The sequence below is a fragment of the Oculina patagonica genome, chromosome 10 (assembly GCF_052425735.1).
Source record: "Oculina patagonica isolate OP01 chromosome 10, crgOcupat, whole genome shotgun sequence".
In the NCBI taxonomy this organism is placed as follows: Eukaryota; Metazoa; Cnidaria; class Anthozoa; order Scleractinia; family Oculinidae; genus Oculina; species Oculina patagonica.
The window spans coordinates 5,871,082-5,889,509 of NC_135767.1; the positions used below are offsets into that span (position 1 = coordinate 5,871,082).

The following is an 18,428-nucleotide window of genomic DNA, read 5'->3' on the forward strand; positions in this document are numbered from 1 at the left end:
ATGATTCGTCATCAAACTTCAAAGTTCGAAGGGGTGTCAGACAATGTTTTGCATGAGTGATCATGAAAGTGAACTGTCAATAAATAAATTTATGCTGGCAGAAATTTGGTAACATTTAACTTTTTTAAACAGTAATTAAGGCATTTTAAAGATTTTTGTGAGACTTAGCCTTTAATTTAAAGAATGTGTTTGTAAACCCGATGAAACTGGATGGTTTACAGATCTGTACTGAAAACTAATTTTACACAAAGCCGACAGAGCCAGATTTATGTCATGCCACATGTTTACAGCTTATTGAACATAAAAGTTTTGTATCTTTTATTTTTATGGTGTCTTATTGTGACGGTTTAGCTAAGCAAAGCCCTTTTTGATAACTAAATTACAGAAGGGTTTAATCTCCGCTAGTTAAAGACATTTTAAAGGGTTTTGGCTCTGGAATAGAATTTATTTATCACCAGTTCAACTTCACCTAACAACCCTTCAAATCTTGAAGTTTGATGATGAATCATGCAACGTTTGATACCCAGTTAAAACATGTTTTTTTTCATGAGGTGTTCATGAAAACACCACCGGGGTTATTTAAGGGGTTGTTACTTTCTGAATTTTACAGTATAACAACTGTACATAGACACTGCTTTTTTGTAAAAGCAAGAGCTAGTCAAGAGTAAATAAAAAAATTTCTTTAATTACTGTATGTCAGGAAATATCAACTTGTACTTGGAAAATACCAAATACAAAGTGACCTATGTGCATATGAATGGGTTAAGGTTTAAACAAAATTGATCATGGGCTTCCCAGTTATTCAGTTATGACTGTAATCTTTTGATTGCCATAGCTAATATAAGAATATCAGTTGAAAAGATTGCTTTTTGTCAAAAGTCTCTCCTCAGATTTATGAGCCTCCAAGAAACACGTCTGTTCCTGAAGGTTACCCAGCCAACATCACCTGCAAAGCCAGAGGTATTCCACAGCCAAAATTGTCCTGGAAATTCAATGGTGGGGACCTTCCATCTGTGGTCAGTCAAACCAATTTCCGTGAAGGATCGTTCCTGGAATTGTCAAACACAACAAAAGACATGGAAGGAACCTATAAGTGCATAGCGACAAACAAAGCGAATTCGGCAACTTCCTCTGCATATCTTCATGTTTTTGGTAAGCAGGAAAAAAAAAACAGCATCACTGTCACATCTATCTTTCATCATCGTTCACGTAACATATGAGGGCAGCATATTGACCTTGTGCTAGACTATTCTATCTTACTTGGTTGGTAAGTTTCTAATTGAACTCACATTATCTGAGGGCAGCATATTGACCTCCTGCTAGATTATTATATCTCACTTGGGTTGTGAGTTCCTAATGGAACTCTTGTTATCTAAGGGAAGCATATTGACCTCGTGCAAGATTATTCTGTCTTCCTGGGGTTGTGAGTTCCTTATGGAACTCATGATAATTATCTAGGGGCAGCATGTTGACCTCGTGCTAGATTATTATGTCTTTAACTTGGGTGATGAGTTTCTTATGGAACTCATGTTATCTGAGAGCAGCATATTTACCTCCTGCTAGATTATTATGTCTCACTTGGGTTGTGAGTTCCTTATGGCACTCATGTTATCTGCAGGCAGCATATTGACCTCATGCTAGATTATTCTGTCTTGCTTGGGTGGTGAGCTCCTTATTGAACTCATGTTATCTGTGGGCAGCATATTGACCTCTTGCTGGATTATTGTGTCTTGCTTGGGTGGTGAGGTCCTTATGGAACTCTTGTTATCTGTGGGCAACATATAAACCTCCTGCTAGATTATTATGTCGTCATTGGGTGGTGAGGTCCTTATAGAACTCTTGTTATCTCAGTGCAGCATATTAACCTCCTGCTAGATTATTATGTCTTCATTGGGTGGTGAGTTCCTTATGGAACTCATTTTATCTAAGGGCAGCATATTGACCTCGTGCTAGATTATTCTGTCTTTCTTACTTGGGTGGTGAGCAATCCTTATGGAAATGACTTGTCTGTTGGCAGCATGTTGACCTCGTGCTAGATTATTATGTCTTGGTAGTAAATTCCTTATGGAACTCACGTCATCAGAGGGCAGCAGATTGACCTCGTGCTGGATTGGTCTGTCTCACTTGGGTGCTGAGTTTCTTATGGAACTCGCGTTATCTGAGGGCAGCATATTGACCTCGTGCTGGATTATTCTGTCTTACTTGTGTGGTAAGTTCCTGATAGAACTAGTGTTTTGTGAGGGCAACATGTTGACCTTTTGCTAGATTTTTCTGTCTTACTTGGGTGGTGAGTTCCTTATGGAACTTGCGTTTTCTGAGGACATCATATTGACGTCGTGCTGGATTATTTTTTCTTACTTGTTTGGTGAGTTCCTAACTTAACTCACGTTATCTGAGGACAGCATATATACCTCCGGTTGGATTATTCTGTCTTACCTGGCGGTGAGTTCCTCATGGAACTCATGTTGTCTGGGGGCAACATATTAACCTCCTGCTAGATTATTATGTCTTACTTGGTTCTGAGTTCCTTATGCAACTCATGTTATCTGGTTCAGCAGATTATTATCTTTCACTTGAGTGGTGAGTTCCTTATGGAACTCACGTTATCTGAGGGCAGCATATTTACCTTGTGCTGGATTATTCTGTCTTACTTTGGTGGTGAGTTCCTTATGGAACTCATCTGTGGCAAGCATATTGACCTCGTGCTGGATTATTATGTCTTACTTGGGAGGTAAATTCCTTATGGAACTCTTGTTATCTGAGGGCAGGATATTGACTTCGTGCTGGATTATTCTGTCTTACTTGTGTGGTGAGTTGCTTATGGAACTGTTGTTATCTGGTTCAACATGTTGACCTCGTGGTAGATTATTATCTCTCACTTCAGTGGTGAGTTCCTCATGGAACGCACGTTATCTGAGGGCAGGATATTGACCTCGTGCTGGATTATTCTGCCTTACTTGTGTGGTGAGTTGCTTATTGAACTCTTTTTATCTGAGAGCAGCATGTTGAACTTGTGCCAGATTATAATGTCTTTTTTGGGTTGTGAGGTCCTTAATAAACTCATGTTATCTGAGGACAGGATATTGACCTTCAGCTGGATTATTACGTCTTAATTGGGTGGTGAGTTCCTTATGGAACCCATGTTATATGAGGGCAGCATATTGATCTCGTGCTAGATTATTCTGTCTTATTTACTTGGGAGGTGAGTTTCGTATGGAACTCATGTTATCAGAGGGCAGCATATTGACCTCATGCTGGATTTTTCGGTCTTTCTTGGCTGCTGGAGGGAACTCATGTTATCTGAGGGCAGCATATTTACCTCGTGCTAAGTTATTCTGTCATACTTACTTTGGTGGTGAGTTAGTTTTGGAACTCACGTTATCAGAGGGCAGCATATTGGATTATTCTCTCTAACTTGGGTGGTGAGTTCCTTATGGAACTCAAGTTATTTGAGGGCAGCATGTTGATCTCGTGCTGGATTATTCTGTCTTTCTCGGGTGGTGAGTTCATTAAATAACTCATGTTATCTGAGGGAAGCATATTGACCTCGTGCTAAATTATTCTCTTACTTGGGTGTCAGTTGCTTATGGAACTCATGCTCTCTGCGGTCAGCATATTGACATTGTGCTAGATTATTCTGTCTTACTATTCTGTCTTATTTTGAACTGACGTTATTCGAGGGCAGCGTGTTGACCTTGTGCTGATTATTATGTTTTACTTGGGTGGCGAGTTCCTTTTGGAACTCACGTTATTAGAGGAAAGCATATTGACCTTGTGCTGGATTATTCTGTCTAACTTTGGTGGTGAGTTCCTTATGGAACTCACTTTATCTGAAGGCAGCATGTTGACCTCGTGCTGGATTATTCTGTCTTGGGTGGTGAGTTCCATATGGAATTCATGTCATCTCAGGGCAACATATTGACCTCGTGCTTGATTATTCTGTCTTACTTGGGTGGTGAGTTCCTTCTGGAACTCACCTTATCTGAGGACAGCTAATTGACCTAATAATAAATAATAACTATTTCCATGTCAAAGGATCTAGCTATACAGTTAGCTAATTAGGGACTCCTTTCAACTACAAACTAATATATAGTACAAAAACTATTTACAATATGCGAATAGAAAAGTGAACTTATTTACAACGATGTGCAGATATACAGGTTCACGATATTCATAAGTTTCAAAGTTTTCAGCAACTACTATTGTTATCTATTTGACTTCAAAGGATTATGATACCTAATTGTGCCTTGAATGCTTTGAGGCTTGGTCATGTCCTGAGTTCATGACTGTTTCCTGTAACATACCTTGGCATTACAAGGTATTAAATTACGCAGGTGCACAAGTATTTCTACTTTTTAACTAGCTCTAGTTCATAGCTTGCTTACATGTCCCCCAAATTTACGATTCTCATCAATATTGACTCCTACGAAGCAGCACCAACAACAACAACACCACCCGACCACCCATACTGAATAACAACACCACGCGACCATGACCATCAATTTTATAGTGTTAAAAAAAGTAACAACCAAAAAAGGTTCTATTAATCTTTGCCTTTTACTTATTGTGTTTTTCTCAAAAGAAAAACCCACTGCAGAAGTTGGTCCAAATCCATATCCAACACTTACAGCAGGAGATAATCTCAAATTAACTTGCAAAGTCAATGAAGCAACAGTGAAGGTCATATGGAAAAAAGATGGTGACGCAGTAAGCCCAAGAGCACAGATCAATACTCAAGTAAATGACAAGTTGAGCAAACTTTTTATAGCGGAAGTTGTGGAAGGTGATAGTGGTAAATATTCTTGTGAAGCACATAACAGACCAGGCATTGTGGCACGCTCTACTGTGAAGATCAATGTCGAGGGTAAGCTGACTTCTCCTGTTGTGTAAAGGTGGAGTCTGCGTTTGAGCCTAATGGCCCATCAGGCCGGAGGACTTAGAGTATTTCTACTCCCCCCTGGATGGGATGCTAGTCCACCGCAGGGTTATACCAACAGCACTCTTAGCAACCAGTACCTATTTATACATCTGGGTGGAGGAAGGCACTGTGAGGGTAAAGTGTTTTGCCTAAGAACACGATTTGGCCAGGGCTTGAACCTCGACTGGTCAATCCAGAGTTCGGTGCTCTAAGAATTTGGAAACTGGGTTTCCCTCTGGTTGTGTACATGTAGTTGTGAAAAACATTGTTACTTGTCTAGTCTGTAATTATAATTTGTGTGGAAGGCTTAGTTGGCCTGGTAGTTAGTGCACTGGACTCCAGATTGAGTGGTCTGGGTTAGGCCCTGGCCAGGGTCACTGTGTTGGGTTCTTGGGCAAGACACTTCAAACTCCCACAGTGCCTCTCTTCACATATGTGTCTAAATGGGTACTGGCAATGCTGGAGGGTAACTGTTGTAATGGACCAGCATCCCTTCCAATTAAGTCACCCCAGGCTACACAAACCAGGGATAAACATTCTTCGTAAAGAATCCTCAGAGACTTTTTTAAATTTTAGATCATTCAAATGAAATGTTTATTTGTCTTTTTCGTTTAATAATATTTTGTATTATAATTAGCCATTTTTAACTGCCCAGGTGTATTTTGCTTTGTGTTCTATGAGGCAATTCTCGAAAATGCACATTTGATGTTATCATTTTTAATTCATATTGCCAGGCTCCTTGTGATCGTTAGATTTTTCTGATATTATGGCTATGTTTATTTGTTAACGGTTTCTAAAATGGGTTTCACAAAAGCTAGAATTTGGTTTCAAGACCTACATGCCAGCCACTAGGAAAAAAAATTGATGAATAAAAATGCATAAATTCATCATAACAAGATGTTGCATAAGGTCATTATTAATAATAATACACACTACGGAAAACTGTCAAAAAAAGAATTGTTCAATTGTTTTAATTGTAGTTTCAACATTCTTGTTGTACATTTTTGTTGTAAGTATTATCTTCACCACCTCCATAGTGGCCCTCTATATAAGTTAGCGTTTTATCATATCTTTGTCACGTTTGAGAATAATCTTGTTATATTAGAATTAACCAAAAAAATATGTTTACTTTTTGTTTGTTTATACTTGCTTATGTTCTTGTGTTTTAAGTTTGAAAGCTGTTTTTTGGAGAAGTCATCATTTTGTATTTTCTACATGTTTTAAAATTTTCTTAACCCACCAGAATCGGAAGAATATTGTTCCCGGGGAGGGGACTCGCATATGAAAGTGACAGGGATGCTCGTCGTCTCGCTTAGGGGTGTAAATTTCGGGTTTTTGGTCTCGCTTAGGATGTTCCGGGCAAAACGCCAATATTTTAAGCCATAATGGTCTCGTTTAGGGTTACACACGAAGAAATATACAAATATAAATTCTATTCTTAGTTTTTTGGTATCTTTTAGGGGTAAAGAAAAGCTTGAGCCACACCCAGATTGGTCTCTTTTAGGGGTTCTTTTCAAAATTTCCGACGAGCATCCCCGTTCGTTTCATATAGGAGTTCCCCCCCCCCCCCCGGATATTGTTTCACCGGAATTTTGATACAATCTTACATTAGGAATCACAAAAATCTTGCATTAGGAATTTTAATGAAATCTTACATTAGAATTATTCCAAGAATTTGTACACATATCCTTGTTTCACGTATCTATACATATAACACCAGGCAAAAAAGAAGTCTTTTGCATTTATTTAATACTAAAGGTTCTTTACTTAGGCTTCATTATTGCCAGTGCCAGGTCAGCTCTGGAGTGGTATTACATTGTTGGGCCCATGTCTGGTTGCATTGTCATATTTGCCATTGGCTGGTACATTTGTAAACGTCGCAAGGCAGGTAAAAACACCAACTGAATTACAGCGTTTTATAAAGGTTTTCTGTTCTGCTAAGATTGTTTTTTTGTTTTTTTTTTTTTTTAAAAAAAAAGAAGATAATATAGTCAATTTTGGCTTACTATATTACCATGAGGTACATCATAAAGACACGGATCCAAGTTTTATTACATGTGCATCTGTAAAACACTCTTTAATAACTGCTTAGCACAAGGAATAAATTGTCGCTTGCTAATTTAGCTACATCAGATAGCCCCTTCCAGATTTTAACACCTGGATGTCCATCTAACAAAATGAATTGGGTATGTATTGGGCAAAATAACTATTTATCATCATCATCGTCATCATCATAATCGTCATCATCATCATCATCCTCTTCCTCATCATCATCATTATCATTTATAGTTCTTTTTTTTTTTTGTAACTGGGTTGTTTCGAGTCACTCCTAGTAATCTAGTTCACATTTTTTAGAGCATTCCACCAACCTAGTATTTAGGGTACATGTACTACTAACATAATTATTTTAAATCCTGATATTAATATGTTTGTTTGTCTCTTGTTAACTTTCGTATCTTTCATTGGGAATATTCAGCTATGGCCAAATTGTAAGTTGAGTAGTTACTTGCTTTTTTATTCTACTAAAATAACATGCAGCTCATTTTAAGTTAAGTAAAGAAAGTGAAGTGAAGTGAAGAGAAGTGAAGTGAAGAAAGTAAAGAAAGTAACATACATAAAGTATAATTTAGGGAAACGTTTTTCCCTAACTAATTCCCTCCCTAGGTTTTCGAGGAATGACCTATTACTGGTAAATGAAAATTGTATGAGGATGTGTGATTTTTTTATTGATAGTTTATTTAAATACAAAGAAGCAATCTAATCAGAAGCAATCAATAAAGGATAAACAGTAATATATTCTTATTTTGGCAGAATGATTTTTCTTAGACAAAATGAATAGTTTTTTGGATTTTTTTAAATAAAGCTTTGAGGCCAAACGTTAAAGCGCAGTTAACAGAGCGAGACACTCGTGGCCCCTGCTGGGTGTTACTGTTTATTTTGATTGTGTAATGAAACGCAATGGACCTGTATGCATGTGCACAATAGCAGTTTACATACGTATAAATGTTGTAGCGCTGTCTAGCACAATTATATCGTGCATTTTGTATGGCTAGTCTTTTAAATATCTCTATTCGTTTCTCGTTTAAGGCTGCATGAGATCCTTACTTTCTGTGGTATACAATTTGCCATTGGCCTAGATCCAGACAACCATCTGGCTATAAACGTTTATGGAATGAACTTTAGCATCATTTGATAGCTGTATCGCTTGTGTAACTGTGACTTAGTTCGAAAATTGTAACTCCCATCCTCCCTCCCTCGATTGTTGCCATGATTAATTGAATAAACCGGGGTTCACCGCTTGCGTGTCGCTTTTGGTTAAGTCTCACAAGTGGCCGTATTTTAAGCTCTTATGCCTCTGCTTGTCCGATCCAGCATGTGCCGGTGGAGTTGTAGTGCTGGGGAGATAAGTAAGGCTTGACAAGTCACAACTGTCTACACTGTAGTATGTTGCTGACTAGAGGTCAGCTTGTAGTGCCATTTAGCGTAAAACTTCTTAAACTTTTGGCCTTGCCGACTTGTCCGATCCAGCTCAGTAATTTAGCGCTGGGGAGGTAAGTTTAGACAGTCAGTCGGGTGTGACTGACAGTCAGTCAGTCACACCAACCATGAAGCGGTGTCCCCTCCCCCCCCTACACCATATACGGTGTGGTTCTTGCATCTGAATATTAAAGGTGTTTTAAAGTATAACTTCTTAGGAACTGCGACATTAATTATTAGACACAGTATGTATCACTGACTTACTTGTAATAGTTTTAATTTAATTTGCCACACCCTGTTGGTGTTGATCTTTTAATTCTTTAGTCCTGATCAAGAGCAAGCACTTGAGATGGAGTTGCTGAATGTTGAAGTGGATGAATGGGAGATTGCTGTTGACCGTATACTACTTCAAGAGGTCATTGGCAGAGGGGCATTTGGAGCAGTCTGGAGAGCTCTTTTAAGTGAACCAGATGGACAGCCTGGAAATCGGACAGTTGCTGCAAAATGCTTTACACGTAACATCATTATTTTGAATTGTTCTAAATAACTTGCATTGTGAATATTTTCAGATGCAATCAAAGTTAATGAGAAAGCTGACAACTTGTTGTATTTGTATTATATTGAAGCCACTGCTGGGGAAGATGGAAGAAAATCTCTGATGAGAGAAATAGAGCTTGGAAAGCTTCTTGGAGAAAAACCTCAGTCAAACATTGTTACATTTATTGGCTGTGTTACAACTCAAGGTAAATAGTTGCAATAATTGTTTAGAGATTGGTGAATGTTTATATGATTTTTTTTTTATGTTTAGGTGCTTGGGCTATAAGTTTAGCAACAAGCTAAGTAGGACGTTATTGCTTGGAAAGGAATGATAAGTAAACGAAGGTCGATGTCTTGCCATCACTAGATCATAGGATGGAAACCAAAACTGGCAAGCTCTTCTTTCAGCTTGTTCCCTTGCAAACTAAAAAAAGTTTAATTAATAACTTTAATTCAGAAAAATCTTGGTTTTCTTTCTTTTATCTGGTTAGAGGATTTTAAAAACAACAGTCCATTAAAATTGACAGTGTCTATCTATGTTGGAACATTGAACAACAGTCTGAATTAATTTTTGATCTAATTGCTGATGACCCAAATGACTCAACAATGGAGTGTCGGCTTGCCCTAGCCTAACAATTTGCCAGTACCCTTTTTCACTCCCAAGAAGTGGCAAAGTGACTCTAACGTGAGATTAAAATTTAACCTCACGTTTTTTGTGGGGTTTGAACTCAGCTCAATCCAGAGCACTAACCATTTGCCTCACATTTCCCAAGGTAAGGTATCAGTAAATGACAGTGTTAATCGTCACAAGTTCAGTAGATTGTAACTAATATTTAAAATGCTCATTCTCTGCTTCCAGTTCATCCAATTCTGGTCATGGAGTACTTGGCATGTGGTGACTTGCTGGGTTATCTGCGGAAAAGCCGTGGAATTCATGATAAGTATCATCTCGGACAGGGAAGTGTTTCAAAGCTGGAAATATATGACTTAGTGTTATTTGCCAAACAAATCGCTGCTGGTATGGTGTTCCTTGGATCAAGAGGGGTAAGTGAAGGTGTCGTTGAAGTTAGAGTATGATAAAGTTTTTTCAAAGACTTCAACACTTTTCAAATATCTACTCAATCTGAATTTTATATCCACATTTAAATAAGCTCTATATCTCCTGCTGGTGTTACTTGGAAATTTCTGGCATTGTACAGAGTAGAGTAGTGATATTATTCTGGTACTGCTCAGGCAAATGTCGGAGCAGCCACCTGCTATATATGAGTCCACATTTCAGCATGCTTGTTGCAATTTTTCTAGAGTTTTGTCATCTTCAAGATTTTGATTTGTTAGTGCTCTGTAACCATGACAGCATATCCATATGTATTCACTATGATGCTTATTGCACTTTTTTTTTAATAGAAAGTAATATACCCATAACAAGTGAGATCATATTATCTTTTACAGATAATCCATCGAGATCTAGCAGCTCGAAATGTACTTGTCGATGACAACTATGTTTGCAAGGTGACTGACTTTGGACTGGCTTATCAAGATTTCAAGTATGGGCACGGAAATGCCAAAAAGGTAGAGAAAATGTTGCAACTTGTTTGGGTGAATTTCTAAATGCAGTGTATGTAAACAATATTATATTGCCCTGTACTTAAAGGAACATGGTCACGATATTTTAAGTCATTTTTCTGATTACTTCCAAATTGAAGGAAACCTCAAAATAATAGTTGTGTAATGTAGGAAAACAACAAAGGAGTAAACGAAACACGAAAATAACCAAGGATGGTTTCGACTGACGAAGATTAAGACAGATTACGAACGACAAACTTGAAAAAACTTGCCAGTTTTTTCAAGATGAGTTGTCCGTGACTGAGTTCCTTTAAAGAGTCACCTGTGTTATCTGCCAAGGATTTGTACCAAGCCCTGTTGAATTTTATGTTGAATCTAAACCTCAATCAGTTAACTAAGTACCTAAAACATGAGTGATACAGTTTGAAAACAAAAAAAACAATGAGGAAGGTAAAGGACGAGGAAGATTAGGATGGATTGTGAACGACAAACTTTAAAATTTGGGTTAAATTTTTCAGATGTGCCATCCGTGACATATAGCTCCTTTAATATCTTTGGCTAATAACGATCTTTCTTGCTGGTTGTATTTGCAGGGCTGCATGCCAATCAAATGGACCGCACCTGAGATTCTGTCAGGGAATGTTGCTGAACTGTCACCCCAAAGTGATGTGTATGTAACTTTATTATATAAACTGCAGTGGTATAGCGAGTGGTAGCAAGTCGATAAAAATGGTATGACATGTGTGGAAAAAAATGATATCTACACGTGTGATATCATTTTTGACCAATCAGCACGTAGAGTTTGCCATGTTTCAATGCTCAGTGAGCGAACGTTTATCGATATTAAGTTGAAACATCTTCGGATCTTCCTCGGCAATCTTCGGAAAAGTTCGGAAAATGTTCGGAATCATTCGTACGACCTTCGGACAACATTTTTAAAATCTTCGGAAAATGGTCGGAAGTCTTCGGAAAATCGTCAAAAACATCGTAGTTAGTTGGTTTATATAGTAAACAGAATAATACATGGTTGCTTAGAGGTATGAAATTTATCTTCACGTGTTCAAAACACTCAAAGATAAATTTCATATATCCGTGTGACCATGTAATATCCTCTATATAATAAATGCCATTGTTATGCCACCGTTGATTTTGCCGCCCTCAAATGATAAGAATTATACTTTTAATGACAGCTAAAAGAAAATAGCTAAGGCTGATAGCCGAATTTAAAATCCAGATTAGATGAGATAATCGACTATGATTGTGCAGGCCTAGGGTGTTCATTAGGCATTGGAGATCGGAGAATTCTCCGGCTACTACGTAGAATTATCCGGCTAAATTTCAAAGGCCTCTACCTATTTTTTATTCAGATGCAGAGCCTTTAAAAATCATTCTCTGGTTACTTTACACTATTCTCCTACTATTACAATTCTTAATGAAAACCCTGATTGTGATAAAGGTATTCGGTCCTGGCCAGACCCCAGGAATGAAAGTCATGAGTGAATTATAATATTATAACAATTATAATTAATTTTATCTAAAATTGTAATTTAAAGAACTTTTTTAAACAAATCATACCAGAGATTTTAGTTTGGTTTTACCAATAGCTCAATAAACTGCACAAGAGTTTGAAAGAACACAAGAAAACCCATAATATTGTAGTTTTCTTTTTTTAAGACACTAGCTGGAATACTCTTTTTACAAACCATTGTTATAGTACTAAATTACACACTTTCTGTCTTGTGTACATACCACACAAGTATTCTCTCTCATCTGCATTATCACTAAATCCACAGGTGGTCATACGGAGTTGTGCTGTATGAGATATTCACCATTGGTAAGTCGAAAACTTTGTTGAGTAACAAGGCTGCGAAAAATGAAACCAACAAACAAACAAACAAACAAAAGCAAACAGGATGCGGGATATTTGTCACATAGAACCCAGGTGGTTACATGTAAATGGCCTAGCTCCAATGTTGCTCCCTGATGAGTTTTTTTGTGGAAGCTCTTCAGTGGTAAAATGCCTCACCAGTGTACATAAGCTCCCTGATTCGAATCCTGTTGGGAGACCTCAGAAAGCATTTTCCAAAATTAATAGCCTGCGATACTGATTCATTAATATTGCTCTTATGTTTCTACCAAGCTAAGCTGATATCCCGTCATTTCTTTCCACAAAAGAAGTAACAAGCACAAATGCATAGAAATGATTGTATTGCACACGTTATTCTCAAACATGCCTCTTGACCAACATGTGATTTCTCCTTACAGTATCAATACATTGTCAAGGGGTTAAGAGATGAGAATTTTGAAAATGATCATCTATGGAATCTTGTCTTGTAGTAGTACCAAATTCTCATGAATAACTTTAAGAGAATTGTACAGTGTCCAGAAATTAAGGAGAATATCGATGCATAAATATGTTCTAGGTGTTAAGTCCCAACTTCTTTGTGAGTTTTGTCCTAACAGTCGCAACTTGTAATAGTTATAATACTAGACCTGTGGAAACTTTAAAACCTGGGCCCAGTTATTGGAAGGGTGGATAACGCTATTTACCGGATAAATCGCTATCCAGTGGATAAGTGTTAACAAAACATACTGCACTATCCACCAAATAGTGATTTATCGGGTGGGTAGGGTTATCCACCTTTTGAACAACTGGGGCCTGGATGTTTGCCAGATTGTAAAATGAAACACCGGATGGTGGATTTGTGACGAATTACATCAGTTGGCATCATGATCTGCAGATCAACACGTCCCAACCTTCGCAATCTAATTATGAACTGGAAAGCCAGCATTCATGTTTACACAGCCGAATACAAGAATGAGAGTAGGTTTTAAGAGAACTTGAAACTCAAAAGTGTGTGAACCCAAAAAGTTATGCAAGTACTTCCTTCGCTGTCAAATACTAAAAGGGCATTCAATTAATTATTAATACTGTATAATTAATAAGTTAAATTAATTAATTAATTTAATAGTTTGAACCCAGGACTATCAGTACCGTAATGATTTGATTTAGCGCCCTCCTTCCAATAAGCGCCCCCTTCCGAATAAGCGCCCTCCTTCGAATGTGTTTTTGTTAAGAATAAGTGCCCCTATTCTAAAAAGCGCCCCTATTGTGGCTAACTGCCCCTACTGAAGTCGTCGACGTCGAAAGGATAAACTCATGAACAGTCACCGTAACGTTCTTGTATATATTTACTGCTAAAATGAACAATTCTTGTAAAAGTAACTGAACTTTCAATAATTTGTTACTGTTACAGTTTATGTTATTGTTAGCTATTTTAATATATATTAAAGTTTTGTTTTGAACATTTGGTTGTTTCGCAAAAAATTAAATAAGCGCCCTGTCCCGAATAAGCGCCCTCCCTTAAGGTGCCAAAAGTAAATAAGCGCCCCGGGCGCTAAATCGAATCATTACGGTAGTTCTTATAGTGTGATCATCTGGTCACTAACAACAGCAGTTTTCTGAACTACTCTCCCCCTTATCATCAAGCCATACAAACTAATAAGAACTAAACGTCTTCAAAACCATACTCTTAGTAGGATAGTTATGTAACTAAAATGGAGTTTTATCTTTTAACCAACATATAACAAAGTTAAAAACAAAGCTATATTCCTTGACAGGAGGAATTCCGTATCCCGGATGGTCGGAAGGCAAGGTGGTTGCAGAAGTCCTGAATGGATATCAAATGCCAAAGCCTGAGCATATTGATGACAAATTGTAAGTTTTAACTTATTATGTTAACAAAATTAAATCTGTTTCGTCATTGTTGACTATTTAACGATTATTCGCCGAAAAGGAAGTGAATCGGGAAATACTCCGAAAGACGAAGTTGAGGGGCATATTTGTGAAGATTCGCTGAGCCTGAGGCAAATGCTAAGAAACCCAGGATAAGCTCCGGCCTATTCAGCCACTAGGCTTGAACAAAGGCCTTTTTATCTCTATAGATTAGCTACCGATTAAAAAACTATATTGGTGTACTAGCCTTTGTTTTCTTTAGGAAAAAGTCAACTTGATTGCACCTTGTTGTGTCTACTTGTAGGTATGATGTAATAACAAGGTGCTGGAACCTTAACCCTGATTTCCGCCCCCCTTTTGAAAACCTGCGACAAAGAATGGATACATACCTTCGTGAAGAGGTTTGTAATATTTGGGTCAACACAATTCTATGGACTTCTGAGGCCACTGAAACTCTACTGACTCGTTTAGCTTATGTACACCTCAGTGTCTCCTGCATGTACCATCCTCTTAAGGAAGGATTGATTGATTGATTGATTGATTGATTGATTGAATGCGTTGCATCAGAAGATATGAATACTCACACCAAACTACCATTAAACCTCTATTAAATGCCTGGGGGCTTGTTACTTGTTAAGACCTTTTGAAGGAAGGAAGCTTATTGAGAGACAGGGGACTTATTTCGAATCGTATATCAGTTGGGGTACATATAAAAGAAATAAAGTGGACTTGTTCAATGTTTTTGCCGTTTTTGCTAACACATTTCTTCATGAACTTCCAGGCGTTGATCCCACTTAGAGGGGGGCTTTATAGAGCTTTAATGGTACTTTAGATGAAAATACAAAGGTCCCAAATTTTTTAAAATTTCTGTCCCTTTGTAAAGACACGGGAAGAAAATGTGAAGACTGTATGCAAGCAAACCTTTTGTGATTAAGAATGTAGAGATGTTCTCTGGCTAAAAGGTTTAAAGCACCAAGCTTTTTTATTGTCTGATTGCAATCTTTCACGGGTAGAAAAGGAAAAGATTTAAAACAGGCAATCCAAAGCTTGATGTTTTTAAACTTTTTGGTTTGGCAACGTTCCTACATTTTTAAACCTGTTTATGTTACTGATGAATGAGTTTATTGAAGTGTCAATTACCAAAATGGCAGGACAAAAGGCACTAAATGGGGACACTATAAAATAAATTAAAAATAACAAAATCCAAATTTTAATAAAATGCTAAAATTGCTTCATATAAAATTGATTTATTAATAATATTATTTTCCTTTCAGACATACACGGAACTGATGAACATGGGACGATATGACGGCACAAAATACTCCAAGGTTGAAGATCTTGGAGCTGAAGATGAACCACCAACTGAGCGAGTTAAAACTACCTCCACTGGAAAGAAATTGGGAAGATGGTCAAGTCTTCGTTTCTGAGTAAACATGCACAGCCGATGATAATTTAAACCAGCTAATAATTATATATAATTTTTATAATTATAGTTATTATTTTAATTATAGTAATAATTATAATAATTTACCTCCTTGATAAACACTCTTAAGTAAGACATAGTTGGTTACTTAGAAAGTTTTTTTTTTGTGATAAATTAATTAAAACTTTTAACATTAAAAAATCTTTACCTGAAATGGTGCTGGATTAAGTTAAAAAAGTCTAAGGTAAAGATTGTTTTAAAAGCAGAGTGAAGTTTGCACTGCTGTACGTTTCTTTGATAATGAAGCTGCTCGGCTCGACAGTGTACAAAAAGCCTCATCATTTTACATCAAATTTTATGGCGACAAAACGACACAACTGGCTTATAGTCGCATACAACATTTGTGGAGGTAAAGAAATGTTGTTACTAATGAAATTTAACATTTCTATGCAACTTAATATGTAACTAGTAGTAGAATTTTTTTGTTAAGTTTGCAAAAGGTATCTGATACAGTAACGTTATTTAGAGCGATTTTCACGTGAGTGTCGAAAGTATTTCGCGTCTTTACTACGCTTAGTGATTGGTTTAAAAAACTCGCGCCACTTTCTCACCAATCAAAAGTAAAACGAAAGCCACTTGTGTTTAGCTCACACACATTTTCCCCTTTTCGTGCTGGCGACATGTATTTGCTTCGAGTTTTGATCGGTTCACTGGATTGCCTGTGTCCTTTTTGATTGGCCAGATCATAGAGTGATTTCTTTGGTTTTGGTTCTCCGACACTCAATCGAGAATCGCTCTAACATCATTGATTAATTTAGACTCAGAAAAATATGCGTTAAATTGTTTATAGCGTTTTCTTACAGGTTATGTGTCGATGCATACAAAAAATGACATTTTCCTTATTTATTCAGCTACTAAGACTACTAAGGCATTACGCTATTATGTATGAACGTTTTAGTTTAGTTTACAAGGTATTACCTTTGTTTAATATTCAATATTGTCATTCCTATTGACTTATTTAACCATCATTTTATTGATATATGAACCGGATTACTTGTTTGCCACATATTTGATTCAAGTGGGTAAATGATATTTGCTGCAGTTTGCTATTAGTAAATGCAATTTAAATTTTCATTAACTGATAAAGTCAGAATACATAAAATATGAGATAAATAATTTGTAGAGTTTTTATGAGCAAACTTGTTTGATGTATCAACAGGAAATATCGAATGAATTGTTTCTCAGGGAACAAATCCGGATAACTCAGGAAATTATTCTCTAGATTAGTTTCCAATGTTTTAACTGTTATTTAATGGTGCTGTCTGCAACCAACTTATTTAATCATCATGTCATTACTATTATGGCTATACTATTACTCGTTTGCTGCACATTTAAGTGCTTTGTTTCTGATAGCAATCATTTTACTGCAATTCGACTACGACATAGTTACATGCTTTTTTGCTATTAATAAATGCAATTTAAATTTTCATTAACTGATCAAGTCAGAATAAATTAAATATGAGATAAATAATTTGTAGAGTTTTTATGAGCAAACTTGCTGTTTTATTAGCATTTTGTCTCAGGAGCAAATATCTAATAAATTATTTCTCGGGCAACATAAATCCGGATGACTCTGGAAAATATTATTAAGATTAGTTTATAATATATTCACTTTGTTATTTAATGGTGCTTCCGCAACCAACTTATTTAATCAGCATGTTATTATTGTTAATGGGTATACCATTACTCTTTTACCGCACATTTAAGTGCTTTGTAGTTAGTTTAAAATATGTTCACTTTGCTATTTAATGGTGCTTTCCGCAACCAACTTATTTAATCAGCATGTTATTATTGTTAATGGGTATACCATTACTCTTTTACCGCACATTTAAGTGCTTTGTTTCTGATATTAATCATTTTGCTGCAATTCAATTAACTTAACATGCTTTTTCATAAACGAAGGAAACCTCCTTTATAGAGTGTTATAAAAGCTAAAATAACTTTTTTTAATAACAGTTTTTGTAGTGTGTGTAAGAAAATACACTTGTTGAAAAGAAACTTAATTTGGCGGGGCAGAAAACAACTTTGTCACGTGACGGGGATTTACTTATTAAAGTAAAGTAAGAGCAAGTGTTTTGATCTACATTATCAATAAGTAACAGTTAAGTTTTGTAAAACACTCTATATAACAGCTTAAATAAAAACTTAAAACTAAAAGGAACTCTGGTCAAACTTTAATGTTTATATATCAATGTTGGTGCAGGTGGCTTGTGGTACAGAAAGACTGGAAAAATCCGATCAAGGCGTGGTTGCTATTGGCCTTAGTGACATGTAATGCAAATAACCAGGGGAAACCTTTAAAAAATGGCGGACTCTTTTTACATTGTTGACACGAAAAAAATCAGTTTCAATAGAATGTGTAACGGATTTAGAAATCTACTGAAATCCTTCCCCGCGGGGCTCGGAAAAGTACAACTAAACTCGTAAAGTATGTGCAGGTTTTATTTGTATTAACTGAAGTCTGCGACGGGCGAAGTGAGCCATACCGACGGAGCTTATCCCGGTCTCCGTAGCATGAAACAACTAGAAGTGTTCACCTCTCCCTCCAGCATTAAATTCACCGGTACCTATTTAACGGAGTCCAACAGGGCGTGGCTCAAGCGTTTTTATGACCCCTTAAAAAAATACCTAAAATAGATTTTTTATGTAGTAGATAAAATATGAGCGGGAGATCTGTATGGGCGTTTACAATGGCGAGCCGATAGGCGAGCCAT

The 18,428-nt window shown here is 36.8% G+C and overlaps 1 protein-coding gene across 1 annotated transcript in view; it reads left to right on the top strand.

Moving 5' to 3' along the window:
* The window catches only part of LOC144628277 (fibroblast growth factor receptor 1-A-like), a 39,629-nt gene extending 21,754 nt beyond the window's left edge, over window positions 1-17,875 (top strand). Inside the window, exons 9-21 of the mRNA XM_078486350.1 lie at window positions 880-1,152; window positions 4,583-4,864; window positions 6,690-6,806; window positions 7,395-7,407; window positions 8,720-8,910; window positions 9,022-9,138; window positions 9,792-9,976; window positions 10,382-10,501; window positions 11,089-11,165; window positions 12,289-12,329; window positions 14,117-14,213; window positions 14,536-14,632; window positions 15,506-17,875. Coding sequence (XP_078342476.1) covers window positions 880-1,152; window positions 4,583-4,864; window positions 6,690-6,806; window positions 7,395-7,407; window positions 8,720-8,910; window positions 9,022-9,138; window positions 9,792-9,976; window positions 10,382-10,501; window positions 11,089-11,165; window positions 12,289-12,329; window positions 14,117-14,213; window positions 14,536-14,632; window positions 15,506-15,658 — 1,763 coding nt within the window. The 3' untranslated portion in view covers window positions 15,659-17,875. The remainder of the gene's footprint in view (window positions 1-879; window positions 1,153-4,582; window positions 4,865-6,689; window positions 6,807-7,394; window positions 7,408-8,719; window positions 8,911-9,021; window positions 9,139-9,791; window positions 9,977-10,381; window positions 10,502-11,088; window positions 11,166-12,288; window positions 12,330-14,116; window positions 14,214-14,535; window positions 14,633-15,505) is intronic.
* The last annotated feature ends 553 nt before the right edge of the window (window positions 17,876-18,428 follow it).